The sequence below is a fragment of the Rhinatrema bivittatum genome, chromosome 8, assembly GCF_901001135.1.
Source record: "Rhinatrema bivittatum chromosome 8, aRhiBiv1.1, whole genome shotgun sequence".
NCBI classification, from domain to species: Eukaryota; Metazoa; Chordata; class Amphibia; order Gymnophiona; family Rhinatrematidae; genus Rhinatrema; species Rhinatrema bivittatum.
Window position 1 is genome coordinate 208,486,209 of NC_042622.1, and position 14,197 is coordinate 208,500,405.

Below are 14,197 nucleotides of genomic sequence, written 5' to 3' on the forward strand. Positions count from 1 at the left end.
CTAGTTATAGAGTGTATCTGTAGTTTATCTGTACAACACTCAATAGCACAGTACTCATAGACTAGTAGAGCTAGGAGGAGAACATAAGATATGCCATAATAGGTCAGACCAAGGGTCCATCAAACCCAGCATCCTGTCTACAACAATGGCCAATCCAAGTCTCAAGTACCTGGCAAGTACCCAAACATTATATAGATCTCAAATTTAATTAATAGCAATTTATGAATTTTTCCTCTAGGAACTTATCCAAACCTTTTTTAAACCCAGTTATACTACCTGCCATAACTATATCCTCCTGTAATGAATTCCAGAGCTTAACTATGCGTTGAGTGAAAAATAATTTTCTCTGATTTGTTTTAAATGTTTTACTTGCTAACTTTATGGAGTACACCCTAATCCTTCTACTATCCGACAGAGTAAATAACTGATTTACATTAACCTGTTCAAATCCTTTCATGATTTTGTAAACCTCTATCATATCCCCCCCCCCCTCCCCCAGCCGTCTCTTCTTCAAACTGAACAGCCCTAACCTCTTTGGCCTTTCCTTATAGGGTAGCTGTTCCATGCCCCTTATCATTTTGGTCACCCTTCTCTGCTCTTTCTCCAGTGCAACTATATCTTTTTTGTTATGTGGCGACCAGCATTGCACACAGTATTCAAGGTGTGGTCACATCCACAATTTTATTTGCCATTCCCTTCCTAGTAATTCTTAACATTCTGTTTGCTTTTTTTTAACTGCCATAGCACACTGAGCCGACAATTTCAATGTAGTATCCACTATGACGCCTAGATCTCTTTCCTGGGTGGTAACTCCTAAGATGGAACTTGACATCATGTAACTACAGCATGAGTTATTTTTCTCTATATGCATCACCTTGCACTTGTCCACATTAAATTTTATCTGCCATTTGGAAGCCCAGTCTTCCAGTCTTACAAGGTAATCCTGTAATTTCTCACAATCTGCTTGAGATTTAACTACTCTACATATTTTTGTGTCATCTACAAATTTTATCACCTCACTTGTTGTAACCCTTTCCAGATCATTTATAAATATATTTGAAACCTACCTCCCAAGGCAGATGGAGGTTAAAGAGCATGCTACCATTTAAATGAACTGAAGCAGAGAAAAAAAGAGTATAATGCAGCTATGTAACATGAGTAGCCAACCCAGGAAACCCAGAATGAGATTGAAACGGTTGCCAGACCCCTTACTGAGAAGGTGCTTAAATGATCATTGAATAGATGGAAACCAACTTTGAGTCCCAAAATGAAATCAAAGTGATTGGATAGCTAACAATGTCAAAATATAATCCTCCTTGGCAATATATTTATTAAACATATATTAGATCTTCATACTAGGTGTCACCAGAGTAATGTATACAAACATTTATACTGTCTTCAGCCTTATAAAATCATCAGTTTAAGAAAATGTCTCAATATTTTATTATTATTGTCTTGCAAATGTCCCATGATTATTAAATTATTAATTTTTTACATTTGTCTTTGTGCACTCACAAAGTAAAATCACTCTTAGTGTCAAAATAAAGAATCATCCAGACACTTATAGATGAGTCAGAGACTCATTTAGGGGATTTGCATGTCACAGCCCCCTGGACTACTGTTGGTAACTTGCAGTGAAATATCACTTTAAAACAAAAGAAAGCAAAATCCGAAATTACAGAACTATGACTGGAAAAGTCCCTTATTGGAGAATTCTGAATGAGAGAGGGATTTGTGAGAAAAATGTACTGAAAAACAGTCCTAGGAAGCAAACAGATTCTCACCCTAACTAACAAGGGGAGTCAGACCCTTGGGTACCCAGTTCTCAGACAACAGAAAAAAAGGCCAGACAGGATGGAAAGATGTGTACACATTCTCTTTCCATGTTCCTGCCTGGATCTTGGCCTTTTGGCTGAGAGAAGTTAACCCATCCAGGCTGGGTAACAACAAATGACTGGTCATGAGCCTAGTGGAGCTGTAAACACAAGCCAGGAAAAACCCTCCTACCAAGGGAAAAGAACTGAAGGACAGCAGCATATCCAAAGGTGGAGTGGTCCCCCAGAAGGAAGGGTACCCAGTGGCAGATTGGGAGGTGACCCTGGGTCTCCCTTGAGCAAGGTGATCTCAGTGTTGTGTCCGGTTCCCGACACCCTCTCTCCGCCCTCCTTACCTCTTTGGCGCCTCCCTCGTCATCCACGGGAAGATTGGCTGCCGCGGTGTCTTCTGCCGAGGTCCTCCGGCATCCCTGGACCGGCTAGACGCTGCAACTCGCCATGTTTCCTGGAGGCCTAGGGGCGAACGCGTGGCACGGCCCCGACTGAAGTACCGGCAATGGCGCGAACCTCGGGGGCATCCCCCGAAGATGACGTCACCCACGACGGATATATAAGGTCTTAGAATTTGCTAACACATTGAGTTAGCAAGGAATGACTACGGTCTCGCTTCGACTTTCCAAGCTACTCTGCCTCCTCAAGTTAGCAAGGGTTTTGCTACTTAAGCTACTCTGCCTCCTCAGACTTACTAGGGGTACCAGCTCCTCGGGGGCCTCGCTCTCTCCTTTGTTTTTCAGGTGACAGTCTGGAACCGGTACTCGCTCCTCTAGGGTCCTCATTCCCAGACTTACTCGGTACTCTCTTCTGCCTGGAAGTCATCACTGCCAACTACATCAGTGAGTTACCATCACTCTCTCAGAGCTTTCCCTGGAACCAGGTACTCGCTCCTCGAGGGCCTATACATTCCAGCCCCTGGGCTTCTATGAGACATTGTGTGAGTGTTACCATCTGGTTCAGTACATGAACTCTGCATACCCTGCCTATTCACTATATTTCAGTTTCTCTACAGCTCAGCCTCCAGGGATCGCTGTTCCAATATCTGAGGGACTACAGCCCAGCCGGGCATTCTAGCTCACTACTGCCACCTCTGGTGGTTCGGTATACTGTCTAATAAAAGAACTAGTGTGTGTCTGTCTCCATACACTGAGCCTGACCGGTGGTTCCTCTCGGGATCTTCCCCCGGGGGCGTGGTCAGCTGCCATCGGTCCAAGGATGCACCCACAACTCTCCTAAATAACAAATAGATTGCTAATCCCAAGCAGACTGTTAACTTCAAACTGAACACTCAGAGGCAGATCAAGTGGTCCCTCTGGAGTATGTGGATTCCAGCAACAGATTGAGTGGTCCTCCAGGAGTGTGTGGATCCCAGAGGCAGATCAAGTGGTCCCCCAGGTGGATGTGGATCCCATCAGTAGATCGAGCAGTCCCCCAGGAAGGTATGGACTCCAGTGACAGATCGAGTGGTCCCCCAGGAAGAAGGGAACCCCAGCAGCAGATCGAGAGGCACAGTTGGGTTCCCCAGCAGGGCATGGACCCCAGGATCATTCCAGCCGTTGAGGTCCCCCAAGAAGGTGTGAACCCCAGTGACAGACCGGGACACAGAGTTGGGTCCTCAGGAGGGCATGGACCTCAGCGTTGGCACAGACCTATCAGCAGAGTGGAAGTGGCACTGAGGAGATGGCAGTGGTTTAGATACAACGGACCCCCCAGTCCATCACTGCCCACCAGCCCAGTTGCATCTTTTCACATGGGTGAGATTTGGGAAAAAGGGAGAGGATAATAACACTTGATTAGGTGGGAACTATTCTATATGGTGATATACTGTGGGGCCAACAACCCCAAATTGCCAAATATTAAATGTTCTTGCTACCTTGTAGAACTGTATATAGTTGTGTGGCCTGAGACTATTAATCACGAGTAGATAAGTATGCTGTTTGACATCCTATTAGTGATGTACATAGTCATGTAGAAATGTTTATACTTATAAAGTCTAATAAACCTGTATATATTTGTACATACTGCCAGCCTTGTTCACAGTCCCATTTGTTTTCCTGGGGTGAAGGGAGGGAAATCCCACCCACTAACACCTTCTTCTCCAGGTGGAGGCACCAGATGCCAAGAATGTGAGAACCAATGGAGTCTGCCCTAAGGGGGATTCCCACAAGGTAAGCAGTCAAGGAGGCATTACATAAATTTTTAGAGGCACTGCTGGGATCAATTTGATTTATTTTGATTTTTCTTACTGTGAACAGAACTCGCAGATTGGGGGGAAATGGTTGCTAAGGATGTATTGGTGTTGAAAAATTAGTGTAAAGGTGAAGATGTTAACTTGTCACGGACCATATTGGTGAATGGTATCCCCAAGGACATGGAGTCAGCTGCCACTGAGCAGGCCCTAGAAGGTCTCCAGGTGTTGGGGCAATTTAAGATTAGGAGGAGATTTTTTGATGATGCACAATGAAATATGAAAGTTTTCTGTACTTGCTGTATGGATTTAGATCCTAACAAACCACTCCTTACAGTTTTGCTGGGTGAAGAGGTATCTGTTCCCTTAGACACTATGGGGAATAAATTGTCTGTTCCCCTTAATCCCAGTGGGACGGTGGATGTTCTATCCCCACCTTCTAGTTGTTGGCAGGAAAATGTGCAGACTGTATAAGAAGTGTGGGAAAAACTCTGCAGGATGTAGCAAGGATTCTACCACAGGCGGGACAGCCAGCCTATTCCCCTGATTGGTACCATGGGGAAGGTGTTAAAGAAGTGCCTGCAGCCCCATTATGATTCCAGCCCATTCAAGAGGTTGAGAGTATTCTCAGGAGTTGAGTCCATACCACCAGAAGAGGAGGAATTTGACCACTGGATAGTCTTGGCCCTTCAGATGCTACAAGAATGGCAATGCACTGAGTTGGAGAAAAAGAAGAGGGTTTGGGTGCCCCTGCCCTTGATGCATTAATGTTTCTGACCCTTTCCAAGCCTGATTCTACTGCCCGGGATTGCTTGGACATTTTAGAAGGCATGTATGGTAGTACAGAAGACAAAGATGATTGCTTTATCCACTTCAAAACTACCATAAAGAGGCCTGGGGAAAAGTTCTTTTATCCTGTCTAGAGCATGTCCTACTGAAAGCTGTGAGGAAGGGGGAGATCATGGCACAGGACATGGTCATGGCTCAAATTAAACAGATAGTCAGGGGGGCCTTATACTCAGTTGTGACTGTGATCAAAATTGGGTTAGCAGAAAAGAGGGACACTCCTCCCTTTGCTATTGTAATGAGGGGGATCAGGGAAGAGGAAGACCGAGAGGCTATGAAAGCTAAGTCACCCCAACAAAGAGGGACCCCACCTCAAATTGGAAGGGAAAATAGTACCAGATGTTAAGACCTTCCAGGATCATCCATAAACCCCTGCTATGGTTCAGGGTCCGCAGGAACAATGGAGTGGGGGAGGGCACCTTGAACCCACCTCAACCCCAGAGAAGGAGTACCAGGCTAGAGTCCATGAGTTGGAATTGAGGCTGGAGGCCCTTCAGACCAGACTTGACTCTCTGATGAGGGCTGATCCCCCCCCAGAGGAACTGGAGGGGGGAAGAACTGCCCAGACAATACAGAAATAATGTGCTCACATCAGGAAGAAACACTAAGCATTCTGGTGTGTGTTGCAGGTGTGGGAAGCCAGGGCATTATAAGAGACAATGTAGATTCCCCTTGGTCACACTGGGAGGGGTGGGGAACTTCCAAAATCAAAGGAGCCATGGATGATCCAGAGAACCCTATATGTTAATAACTTAGTCTGCCAGAAACCATCCAATTGGGCAGAAGACCCTTTGCCAGAGGAGTTAGTGGAGCCCAAAACAAATGTCCCAATCTGAAGTGAAGGTGTGGCCACCCAGGCCTTATTGGATAGTGGGTCCCAAGTCTCCCTTATATACTGGAGCTTCTATGATACTAGGTTGTCACACATCCCACGCCAACCATTGCAGGGACTGGAGCTTGAGGGGCATAAGTAACCATAGTTGTCCCTATGAGGGCTATATAGTGGTGACAGTGGAGTTTCCCCAACACTTTACTTGGGTAGCCCAGCAGCTAGAAGCTTTGATACTGATGTGTCCAGATTCCCAGTTTGGAACCCATATCCCAGTACTATTAGGTACCAATTTGCACATGTTTGGCAGATTGGCACAGGCATGCCAAGACTGGCATTCCTCCCCAGATGTAATGCTGTTACAAGCGTGTAACTACAGCAAGGGTTATTTTTCCCTATATGTAACACCTTGCACTTGTCCACATTAAATTTCATCTGCCATTTGGATGCCCAATCTTCCAGTCATGCAAGGTCCTCCTGTAATGTATCACAGTCTGCTTGTGATTTAACTACTCTAAATAATTTTGTATCATATGCAAATTTGATAACCTCACTCATCGTATTCCTTTCCAGATCATTTATAAATATATTGAAAAGCATCGGTCCAATTACAGATCCCTGAGGCACTCCACTATTTACCCTTTTCCACTGAGAAAACTGACCATGTAATCCTACTCTCTTTTTCCTGTCTTTTAACCAGTTTGTAATCCACAAAAGGACATCGCCTCCTATTCCATGACTTTTTAGTTTTTTTAGAAGCCTCTCATGAGGGACTTTGTCAAACGCCTTCTGAAAATCCAAATACACTACATCTACAGGTTCACCTTTATCCACATGTTTATTAACCCCTTCAAAAAAATGAAGCAGATTTGTTAGGCAAGACTTCCCTTGAGTAAATCCATGTTGATGGTATTCCATTAAACCATGTCTTTCTATATGCTCTACGATTTTGATCTTGAGAATAGTTTCCACTATTTTTCCTGGCACTGAAGTCAGGCTCACTGGTCTATAGTTACCCAGTTCACCCCTGGAGCCCTTTTTGAAATATTGGGGTTACATTGGCCACCCTCCAGTCTTCAGGTACAATAGATGATTTTAATGATAGGTTACAAATTTTAACTAATAGATCATAAATTTCATTTGTTTAAATTTGATCATATTATGATCACTATTGCCAAGTGGCCCCCACCACTGTTACCTCTCTCACCAAATCCTATGTTCCACTAAGAATTAAATATAAAATAGTTCCCTCTCTTGTTGGTTCCTGAACCAATTGCTCCATGAAGCAGTCATTTATTACATCGAGGAACTTTATGTCTCTAGCAAATCCTGATGTTACATTTATCCAGTCAATATTGGGGTAATTGAAATCTCCCATTATTATTGCACTGCCAAATTGGTTAGCTACCCTGATTTCTCTTAGCATTTCATCATCTGTCTGACCATTTTGTCCAGGTGGACGGTAGTATACTCCTATCACTATACTCTTACCCAACACACATGGGATTTCTCTACCCATATACATTCTACTGAGCATTTAGTCTCTTGTATGATCTTTATCCTGTTGGACTCTATACCCTCCTGGACATAAAGTGCCACACCCCCACCAAGTTGATCCTCCCTGTCATTGCGATGTATTTTGTACCCTGATATAGCACTGTCCCATTGGTTATCCTCCTTCCACCAAGTCTCTGTGATGCCATTTATGTCAATCTCATCATTTGCTGGTATACTCTCTAACTTTCTCATCTTACTTCTTAGACTTCTGGCATTGGCATACAGACATTTCAAAGTGTGTTTTTTGTTTGTATTAACAACCTGCTTTTCAGTTGTTAGGGATAATTTGTAAATCATTAGCTTCGGTGATTTTTTACATATAGGCACATGGACTACATTTGCTTTTATTGGAACCTCTCTGTTGGGATGCCCTAACTCTCCTGTTTCAGTAATATCCTTCAAGGATACATTTCTCTGAACCATGCACTGCTGAATGACTGTCCGCTTTCCCCCTTGTGCTAGTTTAAAAGCTGCTCTACCTCCTTTTTGAAAGTTAGTGCCAGCAGCTTGGTTCCACTCTGGTTAAGGTGGAGCCCATCCTTTCAGAAAAGCCTCCCCCTTCCCCAAAGGTTTCCCCAGTTCCTTACAAAACTGAATCCCTTTTCCCTGCACCATTGTCTCATCCATGCATTGAAACTCTGGAACTCTGGGCCTCATTTTCAAAGCAGTTTACCGCGTGCGATAAAAATCAGTAATTTGGTATTCAGGGGGTGGAGTTTATGCAAAGCGGGAACCAGTTTATCGTGTGCGGCTGCTATCGCGACTATTAACTACAACCCTCAAATGTGCGGTACGGACTGCGCTACAGGCCAGTAAAGGATTATCACACAGAGAGAGAGAGAGAGAGAGAGAGAGAGAGAGAGAGAGAGAGAGAGAGAGAGAGAGAGAGAGAGAGAGAGAGAGAGAGAGAGAGAGAGAGAGAGAGAGACACTTACTATAGTGCCTATGCCCTAGACAGGTATTTTAACCCCTATGGGAGGGCCACCTACTAACTCGGGGTGGGGATTAGGTATGAGCGTCGGGGGTTGGGGGCCACTTTCGCATTCCACATGAGACCTACGGAAAGAACAGTGGTCTCTAGTGAAGATTTGCTGGCCGTCGGAGTGAGGAAACTCACTCCAAGAGGAGATTTGGGCTACGTTCTCTCAACCTAGCTTGATGGGCACTCTACCTGGGCAACAACAAGCTAGGTGGAGAGAATGTTCTAAGTAGGTTTTCTGCTTTCCTCTCTCTTGCTTCCATATCTGCTCCTTCCTAGGAATTGCACCATTTCCCCCATGTACTGGAATGTGTGCCTCAAGGACATTACACCCCACAATTACCTGATCATCCCATTTGCTCTCTATCCAATCCACAGCCTTCACAATTTCCATCCTTCAGTGACCTCCAGTTCACTACTGCTTCAGTGTATCCACCTGCCAATGCAGAAATATCTCTGCACCTACGCATTCCCATGATTTTATTTGTTATTATGTCTTCCCCTTATCTGTGGGTTTTTGTAACCATTTCCCAATGAACCTCCCTTTTCAGCAGCCCTGTTTGTATGCTCCTATGTGGCAAGAGATCCCCCAACATTATTTTTTTTATATATAGTTCCTTCCCTTTAAAGACCTATTTTCTCACTTTTTGCCACTGTGAAAAGCTATGAAGAGCACCAAGCACTCAAACAAATGTATTTATTTATTTCTTAATTTTTCTATACTGATGTTGGTATGTACCTTCACACCGGTTTACAATAACTCCTTAAAATTTTCATAAAAAACAACAATTTAAGATACAAAAAGTTTCATACAAAAACATAATAATTTAGCCAATCATACGGAGTAAAGTTACAATTATATAAATAAATAAAACAAATAAAATTATTAAAATAATCAAATTAAGACAATAATAAACTTAAAAATATTTAAAAAATAAAATGAAAGGTTCCTAACTGGCCTCAATTTGAAATGCTTGAGCATACAACCAAGCTTTCAGTGCTTTCTTTAAAATTTTTAAATTACTTTGGAGCCTTAATTCGGTAGGTAATGAATTCCAGAGGCCTGGACCAGCCAGAAATCTTGAAACTCCCAGAAAAATAAACTCGTAACATACAGACTCTCAAAAATACAACCATAGCCAGAAACTTTCTCTCTCAAAAACTGTCTTTTCTGCATCCTTATTTGTTTGCTCCAATGTCATTTCAGAAAACTTGGTGATTTCAAACTGCTGTAACTCCCATACCATTGAACAAAACTTTTTGTACTGCAACTTAATGTTGAGGGCCTAGAGAGGGCCAAGAGACCTTGAATCCATATCTTTGCACAGTAATCAGTGTGATCAGCATTCAAGATATACATATTGCATCTGATGAAGCTGGGAGAGATGCCAAAGCATGGTCATGCTACTTTTGTTCAAACAACCATTGCAGGTGCAGTTCATCTGTTTCCCACTGAGCTTTCCAACATTCTCAGACCTGGTGCTTTTCAGATAGCAAATGTCTACAAGCCCCCCCCCCCCTCCCCCAGTGTTAACTGGGATCAACAGCTTTCAGCAATTCTACCACATCCAGTGGTCTACATTGAAAACTTTAACAGCCATCATAGGAAGTGAAGCTATCAAGATTCTAATGCAGATGGCGAAAATCTCAAACTGGGCTTCATAAAATTATTTTGTTTTCATTCATAACTCTAAATAGCCTATCATACCTAAAAGGGAGCACTGACCGACGTGCTGCAAATATGCGGTAGAGAGCGGCTCTGACAGATGTATCGCGCATGCGCAGGCGAGAGACCACGTCGGTCAGAGCTCAATGCGCAGTAGAGAGCGGCTCTGACCGAAATGCCGCGCATGCGCGGACCACAGAGCTCTGACCGACGTGCCGTGTATGCACGGACGGGAGAGCTCTGACCGATGTGCCACAAAACAAAACTCTCGCCTGTCCCACGCTGGTGTGGCAGCACAATGTGAAGATGGACCAGGCCCCTCCGGCAAAACGACTAATGCTGTCCTGGCTGGGTTTCCACCCTCTATTTGCAGAGCAAAAGCTTGCAGGAAACACAGGGAGTGGAGGAGGGCTGAGGGAGAGGGAAGGAGTTGTGGATGAGGTGAGAGGGGAAGGAAAGGGGGGATGGAAGGAAAAGGGAAGAGGATATCAGTGAGTAAGTGGGAAGGGTAAGACGTTGTGGAGAAGAGAGCGGCTCTGACCGACGTGCCGGTCTGACTGACAGAATCTTGCCCATTTGAACGGGCCTAACGGCTTGAGGTTATCTATTTTACAATACTGAAATGTAACTATTCTCCTGGCTTTTGCTAAGTTAGCTTGGTACATGCTAATTCACGCCCTCCGCAGAGTATCTAACAACTTTCCACACAGCCAATACAGATCTTTTCTGCTCATGTTGGTCTTCGTCTACTGAGTGTTACAAGTTCAAAGAAGAAGCAGTAGAATCTGCAGAAAGCCAACTAGGAAAAATAAAGCAAGACACTGGAACACCAGGGATACCATTTCACAGTATCCCTGCAGAGCAGACAAATAGCTGTTTTTGCAGAGCAATTTGTAAAATAGCAAACAAGACCATCCCGCAGGGTTACTGTCCCAATGTACTCTGCTTTGCAGTTATATCTGCCTTTCTACTCCAATAATAGGAGTCAACTGGCAACCCTGATTTAGTAGACCACCAAACTGGATCAGTGAATGATGATGGCGTTGCCAGATGACCCCACATAATGCTAGGGAGCAATCATCGTGGCATTAAAGGGTACTATGCTCCTGTCATTTTGGATGAGACACAATAATCAGTCCTTGTCTGCTCTGTGGGCATTAAAGATCTCACGGATCGCTGCACCTGGGGATGCAGTGTGCACAGCAACCGGGGTGGGGGGGGGGGGGGCCTAAGTCATCATAAAACAGTGACACCTAGTAACTGCATTCAGGGCCCGTAATTGCAGCATTCTAGAAGAAGCCCTAGTGCATGGCCCCCAACCAAGGACTATCACTGCAGTGACTGCACTAGAGTAAGCTGGGGGGGGGGGGGGGGTAATAAAATAGTGTGGAGGGGGAAACCCTGGGTAGTTGTGAACAGAAGCTCACGGTACTGGATCCATGCCTTGATTCTGACTGAGTTTGAAGTCCAAAAAGAGCAGGAGAAAAAAATGCTAAGTAAAACATATTTCCTCAACCTATTTTACAATAGTAGGGATCTTCATTCAAGAGTTTTAGCTAAGTTCTTTTTTTCTGTCTTGCATTTTTTGGCCCAGCAATTACTTCTTGCTCCTTTGGACTTCCAGCTTAATTAGAACTGGCCGCATAAGCCTTGGGTTACAACTACCCAGGGCATGTCTCCTATTTTTTTTTGTTTCCATAGCCCATTCATTGCCCTTGACAACAAGCTACAGGGGAGCCTGGTACATTACATCCTAGTTCAAGCCAACAGGTGTCGCCGTTGAGCATTGGCTGTGGCTCCTTATCCCCAAGGGCTGTGAATGCTGCCTGTGTGGTATTCTCATCCCCAGCCAGCCCAGGGAATTATATCTGGGTCCTGGAAATCCAACTTGGGTCTCCCGCAAGGTAGCATTTTAGCTGGCCCATCATTTAGTTCTAACACAGCCAGGTCTGACAACATCCACCTCTCTCTCCCCTGTTGAAATAAAGAAAACTAGACTTAGAAAAGTCTCAGCTCCATCCTACTGCATGCATCCCTTGGCTATTTAAGTCTCAGCTCCATCCTACTGCATGCATCCCCTGGTTATTTAAGTCTCAGCTCCATCCTACTGCATGCATCCCCTGGTTATTTAAGTCTCAGCTCCATCCTACTGCATGCATCCCTTGGCTATTTAAGTCTCAGCTCCATCCTACTGCATGCATCCCCTGGTTATTTAAGTCTCAGCTCCATCCTACTGCATGCATCCCTTGGCTATTTAAGTCTCAGCTCCATCCTACTGCATGCATCCCCTGGTTATTTAAGTCTCAGCTCCATCCTACTGCATGCATCCCTTGGTTATTTAAGTCTCAGCTCCATCCTACTGCATGCATCCCCTGGTTATTTAAGTCTCAGCTCCATCCTACTGCATGTATCCCCTGGTTATTTAAGTCTCAGCTCCATCCTACTGCATGCATCCCTTGGTTATTTAAGTGTCTGCACCAAACAATCCAACTTTCCAACATGGGGTATCTGGGTACATTGTGTTTAAATATTGCATTATTAATGTAGCTAAAAGCACATATACACCCTTAACATTTAAAATGACAATGTAAAGTAGAAAATTAAATATACAAAAGGCCCACCCACCATCCCAAACATCTCTTTTTTTAGGCAGCTAAAAGTACACACGTTATGAATACAGGGAAATCAGATATAGAAGCCCACTGCCTGTAGTGAGGATAAATCAGGACTGGCTCAGTGTGTCCCAGATGAGCAGGAGCTGTCTAGTATCCCTAGGAAGACATCAAGGTAATCAAGCTTGTAAAGGCTGCAGAGAAGACAGAAGGCTCTCTGGAGTCATCAGTCTACAGAAAAACATTGCATCCAGTTCCTGAGCTCCAACAATCATTCCCACAAAGCATAGTTTACAATAAAGCATCCCAGACTCACAAATATAAAATTAAGTCCGTCTTTTTACTCTCATTACAAAAAGTACTATACATTGTGCCCTCCAATAATGCTGCAGCGGGCATGCTAAGGAGAGAGAGAACAAGCTTTACAACTAAAATACATTGACGCATAAAACATTTATCTATAATTAGAGACCTTCTCATTCCTCAGGCAGCTCTAAATCCCTAACTACAATCAGATACCCCTCCATTTGCTATACACCCGTAAATCACCAGCTACAAATATCCTTCAATCTCTAGCTACAATCAGACACCTCCTCATATCCCATGATCCACTAAATCCCCAGATACAATACCTCCTTATTCCCCAGACACCCTTAAATCTTTAGCTTCAGGTACAGTCCTCCCCCTTCTTTTTCTATAATCAAATACCCCTTGTCCTTCTACTGTACTGTGCAGACACCCATGTATACCCCCTCATGTCACCTTCTCGAGCTGAGAACTTCCAACAGTCCCATCACCAACATCATGAAAGCACTTTAAAGATTAGGGTAAGCTCTCTGTGATGGGAAGGAAGATTCCCAGAGCAGTTTGGCCACAGGCGACAGAGTGAGGAGGAAGAAGCATCGAATAAAAGGGCCCCCAACACTGGGACAGTCCTGAGCTTGCACTTACCATGGTGGAGGGTACCAGGGAAATCGAGGTGGCTTTGGCTTCTCTTGGCTCAGCAGAAGTAAGAATTGTCAAGAGAGGCTGAGTATTAAGCTCCTGGAGGACCCTTGTCATTGGCTGCCTTGAGAACACCCACTGTGCCTCCCTCTGCTGCTGTCCTCTCACAGGATCAGGGAGGATTACACTTTCTGGGGCATTCGATTTGTTTTCAGGCTGCCGGCTCCCCTAGATGGACTTTGTTCAGAAACTGATTCTTGTGGCAGGCTGGTGAGATATTAAACCGGGTAGGCAAACTGAGCTTTGGTGGGGTTACTTGAGCAAGGTCATTACTCCTCAAAATTTTGAATTTCATTAAGTAAAAAAGTGACAAGACTCAAGCTATCCAAAACCCAAGATACAGGCTAAGAAGGAAGGGACGGAGCGAAGGAAGATGAAAGAGAACACTGTCTGAGAAGACAGCAGAAGGAAGACAAATATAAAGGTAAAATTAAAAGAAAAATGCGGAAAAGGAGCCAGGAGAAGACAGACGAGATGAAAGCAGAGGAGAGGTTCAAAACATTACAACAGGGAAAAAGTTTATAAAACCACCATTAAAAAAAAATGCTATTTTCAATGTATTTATTGGAATATATAATTTTTAAAGTGTTCACTTTCTATGTGAACACTTTAAAAATTATATATTCCAATAAATACATTGAAAATAGCATTTTTTTTTAATGGTGGTTTTATAAACTTTTTCCCTG

At 44.0% G+C, this 14,197-nt stretch overlaps 1 protein-coding gene across 1 annotated transcript in view; it reads right to left on the bottom strand.

Moving 5' to 3' along the window:
- The window catches only part of LOC115097209 (4-hydroxyphenylpyruvate dioxygenase-like), a 74,146-nt gene extending 60,540 nt beyond the window's left edge, over positions 1-13,606 (bottom strand). Inside the window, exon 1 of the mRNA XM_029612822.1 lies at positions 13,458-13,606. Within this exon, the coding sequence (XP_029468682.1) occupies positions 13,458-13,568 (111 nt within the window). The 5' untranslated portion in view covers positions 13,569-13,606. The remainder of the gene's footprint in view (positions 1-13,457) is intronic.
- Between the last annotated feature and the right edge of the window lie 591 nt (positions 13,607-14,197).